Source organism: Mugil cephalus, chromosome 5, assembly GCF_022458985.1.
Source record: "Mugil cephalus isolate CIBA_MC_2020 chromosome 5, CIBA_Mcephalus_1.1, whole genome shotgun sequence".
Lineage (NCBI taxonomy): Eukaryota > Metazoa > Chordata > Actinopteri > Mugiliformes > Mugilidae > Mugil > Mugil cephalus.
This window is the reverse complement of record NC_061774.1, coordinates 26,247,421-26,266,776: the sequence shown is the minus strand read 5'-3', so window position 1 is coordinate 26,266,776 and position 19,356 is coordinate 26,247,421. Positions and strand designations below refer to the sequence as shown.

General features: G+C 40.4%; 1 protein-coding gene across 1 annotated transcript; it reads left to right on the top strand.

Moving 5' to 3' along the window:
- Positions 1 to 849: 849 nt before the first annotated feature.
- Positions 850 to 19,247, top strand: elp1 (elongator acetyltransferase complex subunit 1). The gene is made up of 36 exons (XM_047585542.1): positions 850 to 998; positions 1,899 to 2,085; positions 3,450 to 3,602; positions 3,716 to 3,797; positions 4,599 to 4,679; positions 5,107 to 5,192; positions 5,542 to 5,732; positions 5,855 to 5,978; positions 6,302 to 6,395; positions 7,057 to 7,287; positions 7,372 to 7,542; positions 8,433 to 8,511; positions 8,604 to 8,759; positions 8,853 to 8,959; positions 9,900 to 10,003; positions 10,070 to 10,123; positions 10,206 to 10,311; positions 11,816 to 11,931; positions 12,027 to 12,100; positions 12,182 to 12,260; positions 13,442 to 13,521; positions 13,595 to 13,732; positions 13,810 to 13,895; positions 13,985 to 14,133; positions 14,443 to 14,566; positions 14,670 to 14,767; positions 15,866 to 16,067; positions 16,157 to 16,218; positions 16,309 to 16,371; positions 16,607 to 16,667; positions 16,760 to 16,873; positions 17,828 to 17,927; positions 18,003 to 18,130; positions 18,568 to 18,719; positions 18,916 to 18,994; positions 19,081 to 19,247. The coding sequence occupies exons 2-36, from the start codon at positions 1,936 to 1,938 to the stop codon at positions 19,149 to 19,151; spliced, it is 3,945 nt and encodes a 1,314-aa protein (XP_047441498.1). The 5' UTR covers positions 850 to 998; positions 1,899 to 1,935; the 3' UTR covers positions 19,152 to 19,247.
- The last annotated feature ends 109 nt before the right edge of the window (positions 19,248 to 19,356 follow it).

Here is a 19,356-nt window from a genome sequence, read left to right as displayed (position 1 = left end):
ACGAATGTTCACATTTAGGATGTTTAAAAAGTATTTAATCCGTTTCTGATTAATTTTGCAGGTGAAGTTATTTAGGTCTCCATTTATTTAAAAGAAAACTGTCAAATTTAAATGAATTTGACTGAAAATATGTCATTTTTGTGCTCCAGAGGAGCGCATATTGTTTAGTTGACTACATTAACCCACCCACTGCATTGATTATTGCATTTATTGCATTTATTCACACAGCAGCTTTGAAATATTGTTAATGCACATATATGAGCTACCACATTTTAAGTTTTTTTTTTAAGTTTAAATTTAAAGTTTACAGGTAATATTTTATTTTATTTTATTTTTCTCAGTTGTACATCTATACTATTTTATTTTTTGTGTACAGTGTATAATTATTACTGTAGTACCTTTTTTTACTATTGACTTCTTATCAGAAGTTGTAGCATACTATTTAAAAACCTATCCTATGATGGCTAATGTATCATTATAAAGCAAACTCTACATTATATTAGCTCTTCTATTGCAGCCTTTAATAATACTGCTGTTTACAGGTAAATTAATTCTAAACTTTTTTGTGTGTGTCTATTCTTGTTTTGCAGTTGTGATTATTGTATAATGTGTGCTACACTTTGTATGAAAAGTGCTGTACAAATTATGCTAATTGATTGATTAATTGATTATTGATGTGTTCTGAGAATCTTCAGTGGCGTATAGAAATAGCAAAAATGACAAAAAACAGTTTAGTTAGACAAAGTGCACCTTTTCATTGTGTTTTTCATCGCAATACGTAGACATTTACGCATTTAAAATATATTTTTCCTCGCATGTAATACCCATTTAATCCACCGGAGTGTGGTGTTACTCCGCGTCGCTAGGGGGCGATCGCGGGACCGACGTCGTTGTAACTTCAGAGGTTAAAGTTCATGAGTGTGACAGCGCCACATGCGTGTTGTTGTGTTGTTGCTGGACTCTTGGAGGATTTTACTGCTCGAGGTTACTTCTTCGTGGTGGGTTTTCTTTTTTTAACCGGAGGTTTTATTTAGTTTATTATTATTATTTTATTCCGTTCGTTTAACCGAACCGATCTTCCTCGTTTGAAGTTAAGCTAACGTTAAGCTAGTTCCATTTTCGGACACCCTTTAAAAATGAGGCTTTATAGATATCAGCCTGGTCCCTGAATATAATAACAAAATGGGAATTTAAAATAATTAAGTGATTTAAAGATTATGACGTGAGCATCTGCTCTCTACGTATTTATTTTGTCTCTAAATGTTACGTTGAGTCGCTGCTAAATGTCCACAGTAAAGTTCCTTTAGTTGTATTTTACAGTGAATATATTTTTGTATATGTAAGTGAAAATGTGTTCACAGTTTATTTTATTTTATCTTATCTTATTCTATCTTTTATTTATTTATTTTTTTATGCAACAAAGTCAAATCCCTTGTATGTACAAATGTTATTGGCAATAAAATCTTTTCTGATTCTGTTACTTACTAAGAACTGTAAATATGGGAATTGATCTGGTGTCAAAATCTGAAAGCATTCAGCATTTTCCCAGTCATTTGTAGTCTAAACTAAAGTAAAGTGTTTCTCATTTGTCAAGCTAAATCAGAAATTATTGGACAGTTCTTAATCCAGCAGCTTTAGTAGTTTCTGCTTCAGTCTCCTTAGATGTTTTCTCTGCAGCCAATGATTTGACCCTTCTCTGACTTTATGTGTTTTTCCACATGGTGGTTTAAGAAATGAGAAGCTGCTCATTGCATGAGTTAGAGTTAAATAACTCGTTGCATAGTTAGATCTAGGAGGCATCTTTTTTTTTTTCTTGGCCAGACTGTGTATTATTGCATTAATATATCAGCCACGTTTATCTGTCACAGTTTCCACTGAACTCAATGTTCTTGTTTCAGGTCGTCTTGGGTCTTTGGACCAGGCTCCTGAGGTGAGATGAGGAACCTGAAGCTGCTGAAGAGTCTGCTGAGCTCGGAGCTGCAGGGTCCGGGTTCCCCGCTGTGTTTCTCTGTGAGGAACGACACTGGGTCGCTGCTGATCGCCTCTCAGTTCTCCATCACGGAGTACGACCCCCGGACCGGTCAGGTGAGCTGCTCCTTTACGTCCAGCGTTCGTCTCGTTGGTCCCGTTCAGACCGTCTGTAATCAGTTGTGTCAGAATCACAGAGAGCTGTGTGTGAGATGATACTTATTTTGGAACAAGCTGAGAAGTTTCTCTTCTCTCTCATTAAAACAGATGCTTTAAGTTGTTACTTACACTGCAAAAACAGCATTACTAGAAAAGCAAAATATTATCATACTCAGTCAGATCAAATCTGCCAGTGGGGTTAGGCTTTTTTTTTTTTTGCTTTAAAATAAGCACAGAGTTCTTGTTTCTGAACAAAATATAAGATGTAATTCTTTGATATAAGGATTTTTTGCTTTCTTGAAATTCCTTTTGTGTATGTGCATGTATATGTATCTCAGCCATGACATTAGTCGTTTTAGAGACTTGTACAAAGCTCAGATTATAAATGGTGGTTATGTGTTTTGTCTTTTCTGAATGAATGAGGCAAAACTTTGTTCACACAAGAGAACCTATGATGGTCTTTAATATGACCCATGACACCCCCACATCTGGTCTGAGATCTCACAAATGAGACCTCAACGCATGTTCACACCTGTACTTTAATCTGTGTGATCTGATTGCTCAGGACGAATGTTAATGCAAGATTTGAATGTGGCATGGGTTTCTTACCCCTCACTCATTGATAGGGATGGGATGATCGTTTAGGTTTAATCTGATACTGGAGCCAAACTGGTACATTTAAAATGATGCTGGTGCTTAAAGAATGACGCCTTTTTATTCTTAAGGTAATTTGTGACGTGCAAGTTGAACAGAATATTTAAATTCGTAGTTATCCTAATAAAAACAGAGCCGAGGGGTCTGGTGGCTACCAAAGATGCTACATTTCTGGGCTTTTAGTAAAGCCAGATGTTTAATCAAATTACAGGTGTTAGCTCCCTTGTTGCAGGTTGCTCAGTCTGCATCTTTTTGAGGTGAAGTCCAGACAAACTTTTGTCCTTTTGAAGGTTAATTTTCATCCATGCAGGTGAAAAACTGACGTGACGTCACGTGTAGCATCAACAGTTATAGACCTAGGTGAGCTAAGCTAATTAAAAATTCAGTGGCACTAAAAAGAAATGAAGCACTCAACTCTGAGTTGCTTTTCAGTCTTGTTACTACTGTTAGCATCAGCACCGGTGCCATTATGATACCCAGTATCTGCACCCATCACTACTCATGGGAGGAAATATTGTTGTCAGTGCTCAAGACTTTCAACTGAATGCAAGCTCTGTCTCCTCATTTATCAGTAATATGTTTAGAGACGCATCTAAAAGTAAAAAAGAAAAGAGATTTTAGTTGTAAATGTGAATTTTCAGCTTTCCTTCCTTCATTGTCCTGTGTAGGTTGTGAGTGAAGCCTCCCTGACGGCGGACGGTTTCCTCCCGGAGGACGGCAGCGGGTTGGTGGTCGGACTCCAGGACCTGGCCGAGCTAGAGTCTGCGTGTTTGGCCACTTCAGGCGGAGACGTCGTTCTCTTCAACCTGAACACCTGCCAGGTCCTTTAAAGTGATTCTTAAGAATTAGTTCTAGGGTTAAGGTGTGAAAAGAGGAAGGTGAAGGCACTGAGGTCGACGAGAGTCTTGATTAAAAGTGTTGTTATGTTCCACAGTTGGAGTGTGTTGGCAGTGTTGACAGCGGCCTCACATCCATGAGCTGGAGTCCTGATGAAGAGCTGGTTATTCTCACTACTGGTCAGTATGTTATTCATAATAATCAGTCAGTCAAATCTGTATTGTGCAGCCAGTGGTTAAACAAGATATTGACCCATACAGAGCATAACACACAAGATGGCAAAGGGACTACGTGAATAAATAAATAAATACATATTCAAAAAGAGGGACACAAGATTTAAAAAATAAAATACAATACAAGGAGAATTCAACAATGATTAAATACTAATGCAGGGGGTGTATAAGTAATTTAAAAGAATCAGGAGAGTTCGATAATGAAATCGCCACTTGACCTTAGGTAGGTCTCTTAGCTTGTACAGGTCAGATATTTTTGCACACTCTTGTAATGCCTTGGGTCTTGTTCTTGTTGCAAAGGGACATTGTACCAAATGATGTTTGATAACTGTCAAATTAAAGGCTACCATATTAGCTTTAGCTTTAGCCTGTGTAAGGAATTAATGTGGCATATTTTAATTTTAGTTTCACGATGCACAAGCGCAAAAATTGCACCCTAGTGTAAACAGTGTATTAAATTTAAGTTCAGTCTTTTATAAAGCGAAAGACACAATGTATTCTTCATAGTGAGGTTGTTGTTAGTCGGGAACCAGTTTTAAGGTGGCATCATTTCTCAGTTTGGAATTTATCATAAATAAAAAACAGTCTCTAACTTCCTATAAGTTAAACAGTTGTAGGCGTGCGGTCAGTAGAGAGTGTGGCTCTAAATATACGTCTATGAACTTAATGATATGGTGATAAGGTGTGTATGTCATTATGAGTTAAATTAGTATTTCGTAGTAAATCTCTAATAATTTGTGCTCACAGGTCAGGAAACGATCATCATGATGACCAAAGACTTTGAGCCCATCACTGAGATCGGGATCCACCAGGACGACTTCGGTGAAGGTACCTGGCTCCAGATGGACTTTGTTGAGATTAGTTGCTCCTCACCTGAGTGTCAGGACCATAGATTGTATATAAATATGGACAATGTGTCTCCACTTTCTTGCACGTCCAAAAATATTTTTAACATTAAGTTAACTACCTAAAATTACACAAACCACCCTTGAAAAAAATTCATTTGACGTGTATTTTAGTGGTTTAGTTTAGTTCAAGTCCCGCCCACTAACATGAAGGGGGTGGAGCTTATGACCTATACACTGCAGCCTCCAGCCACCAGGGGGAGCTTGCTACTTGCTTTCGCTTCATTTTTGAGGAGCTGTTCCCCCCCATCCATCCATCTATCTATCTTTACAGTCTATGATCAGGAGCCACTGAGGGTTTCTGGATTGTTCTTTGAAATATCTTCTCGTCTACATTGTTTGTGCTGCAGGGAAGTTCATCACTGTGGGTTGGGGGAAGAAAGAGACTCAGTTTCATGGCTCGGAGGGAAAACAGGCGGCGCAGAAGAAGATCCAGGTTAGTGATGCGCCACTATTTTTGGTCATGGTAATCCAAAAAAAAGAAAGGCAACGGGACTTGTAGAGTTTTGAGAAGACATTTTATTCCAGTAGCTTCTTTAATTCTAAGGGTCTGGTGGAAAGTTAAGGTTTAAATAGGAAACTCTGTGGGCTAAAACCAATCAGAAACTTGACCTGTTTTTGTAAGAACCAGAAACTGGGGTGAGAATAATCTTATGTTGCCTCAGAGTCTCAGGTCAAAGCGAAGGTGGTTCCTGTAGTCTGCAAGTTTCATGCCTTTTTTGCCTTGTTGCTGAAATTTAATCGCTTATACGTCGAATCTGAGACTGATCATCGTGAACCCTCAGGAGGTGCAGCCGGCCGTAGCCTGGGACGACCGCAGGGCGCGTGTCACGTGGCGAGGCGACGGTCAGCTGTTCGCCGTCAGCGCCATCTGTCCCCAGACCGGAGCCAGGAAGGTCCGGGTCTGGAACAGAGAGGGCGTCCTGCAGGCCACCAGCGAGCCCATCAACGGCCTGGAGCAGGCGCTCTGCTGGAAGTAAGAGCTCCGTCAAAGCACTTAATTAAACCAAAATAAAACAGCGCCCCCTGTAGCCTGGGAGTTATAGAAGATTCAGAATGTCTCGTGGATCTCTACTAAATGTCGTCCTGGTGTTTCAGACCGTCAGGAAGCCTGATAGCGAGCACTCAGCGTCATCCCAACAAACACAGCGTGGTGTTCATGGAGAAGAACGGACTGCTGCATGGAGACTTCACTTTGCCGTTCAGTAAAGACCAAACCAAGGTCGGCTACTAAACCTTCAGTCACACGTATTCCTCTTAATAGAGGGTTTGCATTGATGCCTCGCCCCCTCAGAGGCAAAAACATAGTGAAATGTAGCAGTAAATACATTAAGACTGGAAAAATGTGGATTATCAGATGAAATTAAGGACAATTGGACTCGACAATGATCCATATGAACTAGTATGGATGTAGAAAAATGGATTAGCCTCAGTTTCAGTTAGTTTCAGTTATGGTAAATGTAGCTAGATAAAAGATGCTAACGCTAAGAGGACGATGTAGTTTAGGATGGTGTTACCTCTTTATTTCACTCGTGTGTATTTTAGGTGAAGGAGCTGCTGTGGAACAGTGACTCCACTGTTTTAGCTGTTTGGTTGGAGGACATGACGCCCGGGGACGATGGACACGTCAACAGTTGCAGTAAGTGCAGTAGTTTATATGATCTTGTACAGTCATACCTGCACCACTATGATTGAAAGAGAGCAAAATCTCATAATACCAGCCCCTTTTCTTAAATATAAGCAAACAAACAGATAGATGGTTTGTCAGTCAATTACTTGACAAACACTAAATAACAACAAAATAATCATCTTTCATTTACAATCTACATAAAAACCGTCATTCATCAAGTTCATACAGTCTAAATATTCTATTAAAAAAAAACACACCTTGAAATGTATAAGTAGTCTTTGATGTTTATAATTAAATTTCCTTCTACTGTCCTGATCCTCTACAAATTTTCTGGTTATACTTTGCTTTTTTACTTGACACATCACTAATAATATGTGTAACTCGACTAAATTTTTAAGTTTCATGAGTCTTGATAAACAGTGCGTTGGTGACGTGCTCTTTTCTGTAAAATAAACAGGCTTTATGTTACTCACATATGTATTTTACTTGTACTTTGTTTTACTTTTGTTTTAATTTTATTGTGCAACATTTTGTCTTATTACACTTTTTAGTTTGTGTTTTTTTACCTGAGAAAGGTGCTTTATAAATAAAGTTTACTTACTTATTACAGTATAAATAATAATCTAAAATCAGGGATTAATCCCGTTAACCTTCTCGTTGCTGTCTGCAGTCCAGCTGTGGACGGTTGGGAACTACCACTGGTACCTGAAGCAGAGCCTGGACTTCGGCAGAGACCCTCAGAAGGCTCCTGTCTGCGTCTGCTGGGACCCGGAGCGCCCCCTACGGCTCCACGTGGTGACCCGCAGCTGGACCAGCGTCACCTATGACTGGGGCTGGACGACCGAGCGCAGCCCCGGGGTGGACGCCACCGACAACGCCAACGTGGCCGTGATCGATGGAGGTGAGGGGGCAGAAAAAAAACAGGACCGAATTAATCTGTGGAATGATGTGATGTTAACATTCGCCTAAAAATAACCTCCTCCAGAAAAGATCCTGGTGACGACCTTCAGGCAGTGTGTGGTTCCTCCTCCCATGAGTTCGTTCGAGCTCCAGTCGAAGTCACCGGTGAACCAGGTGACCTTCCTCAGCCGACCTCAGGGGACCAATCAGCTCGCAGCGTTTACCGCCGATGGACAGGTGTTGGTTTACGGCCGAGGTGGGTCACAGACGCTGGCTTCTACGCTGGATGGATAAAACTAGTTCAATGTGTAAATGTTCCATCCAGAAATGGCAAACAGCTTTAATAACACAATCCTTGACTCAGATTCTTAGACGTAAAATTCAGAAAATAGTGGTTGAATCTTGAAAGAGCTGAAAAACTGATCCTGAACTGGATTATAAAAAGGGCCCTTAGCTCTATTGCTAACGCTACACATGATGTCAGTTTTTCTCCTGCATGGATGAAAGTGAACCTTCAAAATGCCTGAGGCCAAACATTGGTCAAAAGTTTGTCTGAACATCACCTCAAAAGTTGCAGATTCATCAACCTGTAACAAGGGAGGTAACACCTGGAATTAGATCAACGCGTAGCATTTTATTAAAAGACCGGAGATATGTCGCGTCTTTGATGGTTTTATTATGATGATTGTAAATTTCATTTTATATCGCTTCATTTATTTCTTTATTAGTTGTATTTATATTATTTAAATTTAATATTCTGTTCAACTTGTACATCATAAAATGCCTTAAAAATAAAAAGGGACCATTTTTGGACAAAGTTTTTTATTCTTTAAGCACCGGCACCGTTTCAAAACTACCGGTTTGGCTCCGGTATCAGATAAAACCTGAACGATACCCGTCCCTGATTATGAAACAGACTCCGTGGGTTTGGGTAATATTTTATATATCAATATAAATGTAATAAATCTTGTGTTTAATTGTGTTCTATAGTCTCCTTTTCTCCTTGTCATTGAGTGAATTAGACTTTGTGGTAAAAATGTGATGATACTGAAAAGTTTGCATCAAGAGGTTAAAGTCACCAAGAAGCATCCATCTATAGAGAGAGGTTCTCCATGTTCTCACCTGTTTATTTTCCCGTCAATCCAGATTCAGGGGAAACGTCCGACAAAAGAGCAGACGGCTTCAGGATTGTTTCTCCTTCGCTGGTCCTCCAGAAAACTTTCAGGTAAAAACAAAAACCCTGCAGCACTGATAATGTGTTAAAACCTGCCGGTGTTTCTCTTCAGCGAACAGCTGTTTATTTATGTTTTCCTGCAGACTCCCGGGGGTTCAGGACGTCCCTCTTTCCCTACGTCATCTGCTGTGGCTGGAGGATGATCTGTTTGTAGCCGTTCGTTCTGGTCTGATTCCAACCTCCTCCACGCTGCTGATGCTCCGCCCTGGTCAGGATGATGGCGACACGCTCGCTGTCAGGTCAGAAAACATGTCAAGCTCCTCTTTTTTTTTTTTATGTAAAGCCTCAAATCCCCCCTTAAATTACCTAAAAACGTTTTAAAATCCTTACAGGTCGGAGGTGGAAGTGGACGGCGTTGTGGTCAGTGTGGTTCACTGCTCTCAGACTGGAACTGTGGCCCTGCAGCTGGAGGATGGACAGATCAGAAAACTGCTCTGGGGTCAGTAAACGAATACGTTTCTTCTTCTGCTGAATTCTCTTTCCCACACTACAGAGGATTTATCGGTAAATTTCTAATTTAAGACTAGATGCACAATTTTGGAGCCGTAGTGTAGTGTAGTGTATTTGAAATAAAAGATAATGATAATAATAAAATCTGACCTTCTTTTCTTATGTTTTATTTTGTCCAAGTGTCATTTGTATTTTCTTTCCTCTATTTTCAAACTTGGGGACATGATAAATATTCTGGAACAAGCTGTAAAAAATATAAATATTATTATTATTATTAGTAGTAGTAGTAGTAGTAGTAATAATAATAAATACTAAAAATAAATAAAACCATAAAATAGACTTTAAAAAATAATACCACTAATAATAAAAATAAATAAATATTAAATAAATGATAAAAAGTCAATAAACATTTACACACATCACTCCTCCAGCTCTATCTTTATTATATATTTATATTTCAAAAAAGGATCCCTGGTGACATGAAATGAACTCGCCGAGTTTTTTAGTTTCTCAGGTTTCAAATTACAAAGCATCTCACGAATCCAGCGAGAATGCAAAGCGGATTCAAATTTTTTAGACGCACCTGCAGAGGGAACAATACTGAAAATTGCAGACAAACTATTGGGGGGAAAAAAAAAGCATGACCAAAAATGACCCCAGTGTAGAACAAGGAGTTTTACTTTAACCAGATGTTTATTGTCCGAGAGCAGAACTAACAGACATGTGTGTGATCTCTGACTGAAAATCTAGTTCTTATTTTAGCCATGACTAAGAATCTAATTAAAACTAAATCTCTCTGCTGTAGATTGGTACGTTCTTCATATGTCATTAGAAATATTCACACATAATTCCCTTTCCCATCTTATTTTAGTTTGTTTTTTTGTATTTCAGTCTAATTTTTTCTGTTGTATCACTATATTTCCATGTAGACCGTCCTGAGCCGTCATTGGACGAGTGGCGCGACTCCAGCGGCTGTAGCATCAACTTTCCTGTTCCCTGCATGCAGACGTCCCTCTGCAGCATCGGCGGAGAGGTACGAACATGTCGGTGCATGAACACTAAAGCTCGTGTGCATCAGTCTAAACGTTTCTTTGTGCAGGAATATCTCCTCGGCCTGACGGACAGATCCCACCTGTACGCTGGAGACACAGAGGTATGCGTCCTTACGTCCTGTCACCAGTTTATTTCTCAGGGAGCGACGAGGCTCTCGTGAACTGTTTATGCTCCTTCCTCAGTTGGCCTCCAACGTTTGCTCCTTCGCCGTTTGCAACGACTTCCTCCTCATCACCACGCACTCCCACACCTGCCGCTGCCTCCAACTGAGCGCGCTCACACTCAAAGGTGAGACGGATCTGATCACAGGTGGCGAGTTTTAAGCACCTCTGTTCACACCTGGCATTAATGTGCGTCCCCAGCCACCACTTGAGATCAGATTATAATATTATAACGACCTACTGCTGTTTCTGAACCATGAAGTGCTGGTTGTTGTGTTTTTTGTGTGTCATGACCTGGTGAAATGACATATGTTCTGGGATCAGTCATTAAAATCACACCTGATAAGTTATTAGTCATTCATTTATCTCCACCCGACATTATTTATTATGGAGACGTGCAAAAAAACTCTGATTAAAATTTGAACCTTGAGCATTTCTATACTCCATCATCGTAATTTCACCGCTGCACTGTTTGAAAGTCATAAAGATAAATAAAGACACTAAATAATTAACTAAAAACTAGATACTATATATGTTTGAATGGTTCATTTTGTTTAGGTTAGTTAGATCTGATCACTCAAATGTGTCCTCAATCAGTATGTTTACATGTACGTGAAAAAATTGGTCTAATCCGACTTTAACTGGACAACTTCAACTAAAATTAGATGTTCTCCTTATCCTGATTAAGACACTCAGAAAATGTGATTGGAAATAGTTTTTCTCCAGCATGTGTACGCCTTAATTAACATTAAACTAGACAACAAGTATGCGCATGTTAACAACCCCTGTGCTGGCGCATGAGTCCGGAACAAAAACATCGAAGAAAGCCAAGATGGCGCCATCTTATCTGTATCAGAAGTAGCTGAACTTCATGAACTTTATTATCCATCTGGTTGTTTTAAAAATGCTGATCTGCTGCATGAGCCACTCTTGTTTATTATTTGACGTAATGTTTTAACCAGAAAGGGGGCCGTACTAACCTCCTGAAAAGATACATATCGCCACCTAGTGTGGAGGAGGAGGATGTGTTTCTGTCAGTTATTCGATTTTCTCTGTTGAATCTTCTTGTTTTATTTCCCCAAAATGAGATAGTTCCCCTGTAGCCCTTTGAGACCTTTTGATGAAAAGGGCATTTTAAATCAAATTTATTATTATTATTATTATTATTATTATTATTATTATTATGTAAACAAGGACAAGGATCGCATCCAGAAAGTCAAATTTTGAGCACAGCTCCTGGATGTGTTCAAATCTTAGTCACTTGAGATCTGATTCATCTAAGACGGGAGTTAATGGAAGTCAATGGACACTAAAACACACAGTGTAACGTTCAGTGTGCATCTGAAAAATCCAAAAATGGAAAAAGTTTGTAACACACCCCCATACTGAGATTCAGAGTTGATAATATTTGGCTCGGACTGACACACAGTTGTATGATTTTCTGTGTGTGGAAGTGAGTAATCATATTTAATACCAAATTTCCAGCCATTATTTTACATCCATGCAGTTTTTCTGCTTTGACCTGGAGATATTAAACTCTTAGGTTTCAGTCAGATGTGGTTAATGTTCGTCCTTCTTTTAACGTGCAGATGTTACGTTACAGCTCACTTGATTCACCTTTACCTCCACAGGGCTGCAGACGGTTTTGGCCTCAGACGGAGGTCAGAACGACGAGACGCTCCGACGAGTGGAGAGAGGATCCAGGATCGTCACCGTGGTGCCTCAAGACACAAGAGTGATTCTGCAGGTCAGAATAACACACACCTTTACCCATACAAATAATAATAAAAAAAATAATAATGTTCTTTGTGCACTCTGATTTATTTTGGCGTCTGCGTCTAGATGCCTCGTGGAAACCTGGAGACCGTACATCACAGAGCGCTGGTGTTGGCTCAGCTCAGGAAGTGGTTGGATGGGTGAGTTTTTTGAGTCTGGATCTGAAAATAATCACGATAACAGCAGCTTAGTTTGTGGCCTGATGTGTCTTGTTTTATCAGTTTGAGATTCAGAGAAGCCTTCGAGTGTATGAGGAAGCTGAGGATCAACCTGAACCTCATTTACGATCACAACCCAAAGGTGAGTGCTTGGTTTTTAACATTCGGTTTGAATTAATGGAAAACCAACACATTTTACGCTTTCAAAAGAAACATGTTTGGGTCATGAAACATTTGCAAGGACCAGGTCACAACAATAAATAGGGATTAAATGATGGAGCAGAGGGAGACTCTTGGTGTGGGGGTTTACTGTTGATCTAGCAAACTATGGAGCCCAGGACACGGTATCAGTGTATTTTCTTTTTTTTTTAATGAATAATCACGTGCTCACAACATTTTCTACTGGTCTAGAGAGGAATTAATGCAATAAATTGACCAAGGATGGACTTATTTAGCTGTTATAATGAGTAAATATTGTAGAATAATCCCACACTAGTAGTAAAACTAGTATTAGCACTGACTGCTAATCTGGGAACATTCAGACTTAGACTTAAATGATCCACGAGGGAAATTACTTTGTCACAGTAGCTTCGTTGTACATAAAAGTACATAAAAGTAAAAACTCTTAAAAAGCACAAGAAAGATAAAATAAAATAAGATTAGATCAAAATAAAAAAACAAAATTATTATCTAGTAAAATAAACAGTGTGATCAAGAAAATTTACAGAATTATCGTTATGAACAAATGTACAAAAGTAGCTGGTAAAACAGTGTCCAAGGTGATGTGGTTGTTTGGCTGGTTGCATAGCAACAGCAGCATGGACCGTGTCACATGGTGTCTCTTTGTCCGCTGAGGACATATTTATTCATATTTAAACATATTTAAACTGCTATGTCTGTGACGCTAATAGCAGCGCGACCGGCTACCGTAATAACTGTAATCTGTGTGCAACATTAGTTTTCTAAATCATTAAAAGCTAAAAAATGGAGACAGCTTGTCCCCAGAAAAACCCAAACAACCGACACGGCACCTACTTTTTGTCACAAGTCTTCTTCACTTCCATGTGAGTTTAGAAGCGCTACACTGAAAATGGTCCGGTCTGAAACAGTCTCAATGGGCAGCGTTCCAAATGCTCTCTAATTAAATACACATGCATGCTGGTATATTAAAAATTCATATCATAACAGGAAAAAAATATCAGTATTTACTGTAAATCGGTATACCACGCAGCCCTATATAGCCAATAATTTTAAGTGACTCGTGTTTTTGCCGTCTGTAAGTTACCATGCAGGCATAAAGAAGCTGTTGTGTTGTTTCCACAGGTGTTCCTGGAGAACATAGAGACCTTCATCACACAGCTGGACTCCATCAACCACATCAACCTCTTCCTCACCGAGCTCAAGTAAGACTTTGCCAGAGCCAGAGGTGGATTCTCGCTTTGTTTTCTTATATAAAATCCGTTTACTTCTCCCCAGAGAGGAGGACACCAGCAGCAGCATGTACCCCCGTCCTGACAGCAGTGCAGCCCGGCCTCCGCCTGCCTCCGGCCAGAAGAAGGTGGACGTGGTTTGTGACGCCCTACGCAGCGCAATGGAGTCGATGGATCCAAACAAGTCAGTGACACTTCTTCTTCAATAGCGTTTTGTGCTGTGTTATAAAAAGGGTAAAATATTTGATGTTCTCCATCTAGGTTCTGTCTGTCCATACTGACGTCTCATGTGAGGAAGACGGTTCCAGAGCTGGAGGTCGCTCTGCAGAAAGTCCACGAGCTCCGAGGTGAACTCAGTGGAGCACGTTAGGAGAGGATGTTTCATTTCTCTGAGTTCATACTCCGCATTTAATCACCGTTAATTGTGTTTGGTTAGAAAACCCTCCTGCAGCTCCGGGTGCCGTGAGCGCCGAGGAGGCGTTGAAGTACCTCCTCTTCCTCGTCAACGTTAACGACCTGTACGAACACTCGCTGGGAACGTACGACTTCGACCTCGTGCTCATGGTGGCAGAGAAATCCCAGAAGGTACGAAACTTTGAGTTTTACTTCAGTCAGGAAAAGGAAGATTGTCCAGGGGTCTTCAACGGTTTTCAGCCCAAGGATCCCAAACTGATGGAGATATTCGAATTATATTTTTTATGTTTCTTGAAATGAAATGAATCTTTAAGCTGCCAGATATCAGGAAAGCTTAATGTCTTAAATCTGTAATATGCTCTCGAAAAATCCACATGTTCATTATTATCATTACTTCACTGGGTACAATGTAAAAAAGCTGTGGTTCGAGAACAAATTAGCCTGTTTTCTGCTAATATCAATCATTTCTTTTTTCTACAGGACCCCAAAGAGTACCTTCCCTTCTTAAACATGCTGAAGGGCCTGGAGCCGAACTACCAGCGCTACACCATCGACAAACACCTGAAACGCTACAGGAAGGCCTTGCTGCACCTCAGCAAGTGCGGTCAGTCTGAAAGCTCTTTTCTGTCGGCTTGTCTTTGCTTTCGACTCTTTTTTGGAAAGGAAATCTTAGAGTTACAAGCGTGCCACATCTGCTCTGTGTTCAGGGGGGGAACATTTCCCTGAAGCGCTGCAGCTGGTGAAGGAGCAGAAACTCTACAGTGAAGCTCTGAGACTGTACCCGGCAGACAGCGATCACTACAAGGTACAGACACAAGAGGAATAAATGAATCCTAAGTCCTTATTTCACTGTATAATATAATAAACTCACCAATAAAATATAAAAATATAAAACTGAACATGGCTGTGCAAAGATAGAAATGCACATAATGAATTCCCAATGGCCTCAAACGAATATTTAGAAATGCACATAATGAATTCCCAATGGCCTCAAACGAATATTTGCTAATTAGCAAAGTTATGCTCCTTTACTATTGATGGAATTTATTACGTTTATAAGTTTTTAAGCATAAATAAACAAGTTTCAGCTGTAAGATTTGATGAAGTTTAAGGTTAGATTGTAGAATGAATTTGCTTGCTGTCATGTTTTTACACCAACTAGTATCTAGTTATGACGACATCAGGTTTAAATGAAGCAGAAGAAGCCTCCACAAGCATAAATCGTAATGTCCCATATGAGGAGGTATGGTCTTTAAGTGGTTAATGTAAAAGCAGAATTGGAAACGATAAAATCCCAACATCCTCAAACGAGGACTTGTGAATTTGTTAATATATTCATGTCATATCAAACTAGAAAAGTTAATAAGCATAAATAAGCAAGTGTATTGACACATGGCAGACAAAAGTGTCCCCGTATGAGGACAACAGGTTTAAATTAAGCAGAATATTAAACCAATATCAAATATTAAACCATGTGACTTTTTTATTTTTAAAAAAGTTGATCTTTGATAACCTGCCAGACCCCACGCCACTGTTTTTATCATCATAATTATAGCAGTTTGTTGTGAATATTATTTTATATTGGTTAATTTATTTCTTAGTCTTATTTACATTATTTAAATTAATATTCTGTTCAACTTGCACATCACAAAATGCCTTAAAAATAAAAAGGCACCATTTTTGGACAAAGTTTGGATGTTTTCAATTCTTTAAGCATCAGCACAGTTTCAAAAGTGCCGCTTTGGCTCCGGCATCAGATAAAACCTTAATGATACCCATCCCAAGCTGCAGCATTAATTATTATTTACGTCTCTCAGCGTTTTGCGCAGTAGCTTTGATTTATTTTATTTTTTTAAAAATAATTAAAAGATGAAAACCTGAACTTTGCCCCTTTGACCTCCAGGCCCTGAGCTGCGCCTACGCCGAACACCTGGCGGAGCAGCAGCAGGTGGAGCAGGCCGGCCTGTTGCTATGGCGATGCGGGGAGCCGGCCGGCGCCCTGCGAGCGTTCGCCAGCAGCTCCAGCTGGAGAAACGCCATCTGCGTGGCGCAGCAGATTCCGCTACCGCCCGACCAGCTCGCTCTGCTGGCCAGGGACCTGGCAGGTAACCACGGCAACGGGGAGCCCAGCGTTAGCGGCAGGTTGGACGGTCAGGTGGCTCGAATCAATGTCTCTGCTTCCTTCCCTCTGCAGAGAAGCTGACAGAGCAGAGGAGGTACTCAGAAGCTGCTCTGCTGTTGGACCAATACGCCAAAGTAAGATCAAAATGGATGAATTAAGTCGCTTCATGGGGAAAAGTCTACGTCTGATAACTTGAAGCCCTGAATCCTCTCTCTTGCCAACAGGACTGTGAGGAAGCCATCTTGGCTCTGATCACCGGTGCAGTCTGGGAGGAGGCGCTCCGATTGGTCAGTAAAAAAAAACGGCACCATCCCTTCTTCCCTTTTATTTTTTCTTTACCTTTTCCTGTGTCAGGCAACATTAACTTAGAGCATATTTCATGTCATATATTTTCAGCAAAGCCTGATTTTTCATAGTTATTGACTAACTAAGATCAATACTGGATCCAGATATCTTTGTACTGAAATGTTACTTTTCCTATTCTCTCCGTGTGTTTCAAACGCTTTTCTTTGTCGTCTTCAGATTTACATGCACAACAGACAAGACATCACTGAAACTAACCTGAAACCTGCGCTGTTAGAAGGTAACAGACGTTCAGCCACTTTATGAGACTAAGGCAGAAAGAAGTTTCGACCGGTGTGATCTGACTTTTATTGTCTCGTTGTCTCTCGTCAGCCGTCAGTAACCAGACCGTCTTCCTGGAGGCTCAGACGGGGACGTTCTCCAGACACCGGACCCGTCTGGCCGTGGTCCGCGAGCTGAAGGAGAAGGCCAGGCTGGACATGCTGGGTGAGAACCGTCAGAATTAAAAGGACACGTGTTCAGGCTGATAGGAGGTTAATTAGATGCTGTAGCCTGACGTGCACCTGCCCACAAATACATGTCACAGAGACGCAGACAACAAGAGCTGTGATTGGTCTGCTCGGTATTAGCATGCTGGGCTTAAAGTATTCTGGCACCATGCTGGATCTCTGTCGTGTGGCGTTTGATTGCAATTAAAAAAAGATGTGAAAACGTGTTGATGGGGATTTTGTTAGGTTGGAGCAGTCGATAGGATGAGAGTTATGCAGCTTTCCCTCTCCAAATTAACATTAATAGCCAATCAGAAGTAAGGTGGGGGTGGATCTCAACCTGGTTGAGATCCATCTGATGCTGCATTTATGACAACTTAGGAAAAATGTGTTCCGAGTTGTCGAACTCAGAAATTACTGCTTTCAAAATAAAAATAAATAGCTGCTGCCAAACTTTTTTCTCCTCAGAGTTAACCTGTAACATGAACTCTGTGATTTTAGAAGTCTGAAACTTCAGAGTTGGAATATAGAATTTCCAAGTTTTCATGAAGGCATCATCTAAGCTGTGTTTTTTCATCGAAGTCCCTGTTGCTGGAAAGATGGGGAATGTGTCCTAACTATATTCAAAGGACTTAAAAATAGTAAAAAATAATAATAATAATAACTAATATTAAATGTTAAGATGTAAATTTTGCAATTTAGAGTTAGAATATGATCTACAGTTGTTTTTGTATAAATTGAAACTGAATTAGGTTAAATAACTAATCAAATAATTCAAATTAATGAGCTTGAACCTCCTCCCTGGAAAAAAGTTCAGGCCCTGAATATGTTTTAATGTAAAGATGGAACTGCATCATACGGTTTGATGTTGTGTTTGTGTGCAGGGTGGGGACAGGCTAGAAATGAGCCTTTCCACTCTATTAAACCAGTTACTGTCCGTCCTTCCCCTCAGATGAAGATGGTCCAGACTGTCCTGATGCTGAGCTCTACTCTGAGGCCAGCAGCGTTATGACCGGTTCCAAATACTCCCAGAGCAACTCGCGCATCTCCTCGTAAGAGAAACCATTAAAAAAAAAAACACTTCCCCCAAAAGTCTGACTGCAAAAACTCTAACGTTCCACCTGCAGGAGATCATCGAAGAACCGGAGGAAAGCAGAACGAAAGAAGCTGAGTCTGAAGGAAGGGAGCCCGATGGAGGACAGAGCTCTGATGCAGGCGCTGGGGGAGATCATCACCACCGTGGACAAGATGAGAGGTACAAACATCACATACAAACATCACATACAAACATCACGACATCACTGATTTCAGACGTAGAGATAAAGGTTTAACTCTCCATCTGCAGGTCTGTTGTAAAATATTAGTTCCACATGCAAACTACAGCTCGATATCCGTTCATTTAACGATGTTTCTTAGTTTTACTTAGTTGTGAAACTAATCTAGTTTCTCATCTTCTCAACTTCTGACTTGTTTTGGATCTTATTGCGCAGAAATAAGTTGTGCAAAACCAGTCAGATTTTCAGTTTTTGCAAACATTAAGAAGGAATCTGTGGATGGCCGGTAAGAACAGGAAGAATAAATACAGCTGTCAGTGTTGTCGGTTCTGCAGTTCATGGATTCAAGTCTTTGAAACTTGAATTTCACCAGATCTCATTGATGTGTTGGCTTCATTTGTTCCTCCCTGGTCTCCAGAGGAAATCCACGGGCTGCTGAAGGCCCTGGTGCTGTTCCAGTTCGACAGACAGGCCGAGAAGCTGCAGCTGGTCTACGAAGAAGCTCTGCAGGCGATGGAGGCGGCTGTTCCCGAGGTCTGGCCCGAAGGCCTGCAGAACAGCCAAGCCCCGGTAAAAACATGTTTGCTTTTTTTAAAGATTATTTTAAAACTAGAAGATTTTTGTTAAGTCAGAAAAAGTTGCATGGCCAAAGCAAACATGTAGACACATGTAGCACCTAAGAGAATTAATAACCTCGATTTTGAAATGTTTTCACTCATGCACTCTGTGTGAGAACCATCATTTCTTACTTTTTTGGACCCTGCAGCTCACTGGACCAAACTCCACTGCAAACAGCATCATGGCTTCTTACCAGCAGCAGCAGAGACCTGCAGCTTCACCACAAGGTCGGTAGAAATCAGCGGTTTTATCGTCTCAGTAGAACCAGCCTGTGTGTGTGATGGGTCGTCTCATTGTTCTTTGGATGATGTAGGAGATCCTGAGGTCCCGACGGCACCGAAGATGAGGAACGGCGTCAAGTGGAAGCTGGCTATGCTTAAGTAAACTACTCTAGTTTTTAGTACTTTTAACTGTTATACGATGTGTTTATTATGTAATAAATAAAGATTCATTTTAAAATGGACAGAAATAACAACGTGACATCTGATTCGTTTCTTGTCCTGTATTTACAGACACACGTATAAACAGTGATCCCTCTAATCTGAACACTGTTCTCCAGTAACAGTAACTATTTCCAAAGTAATCACAT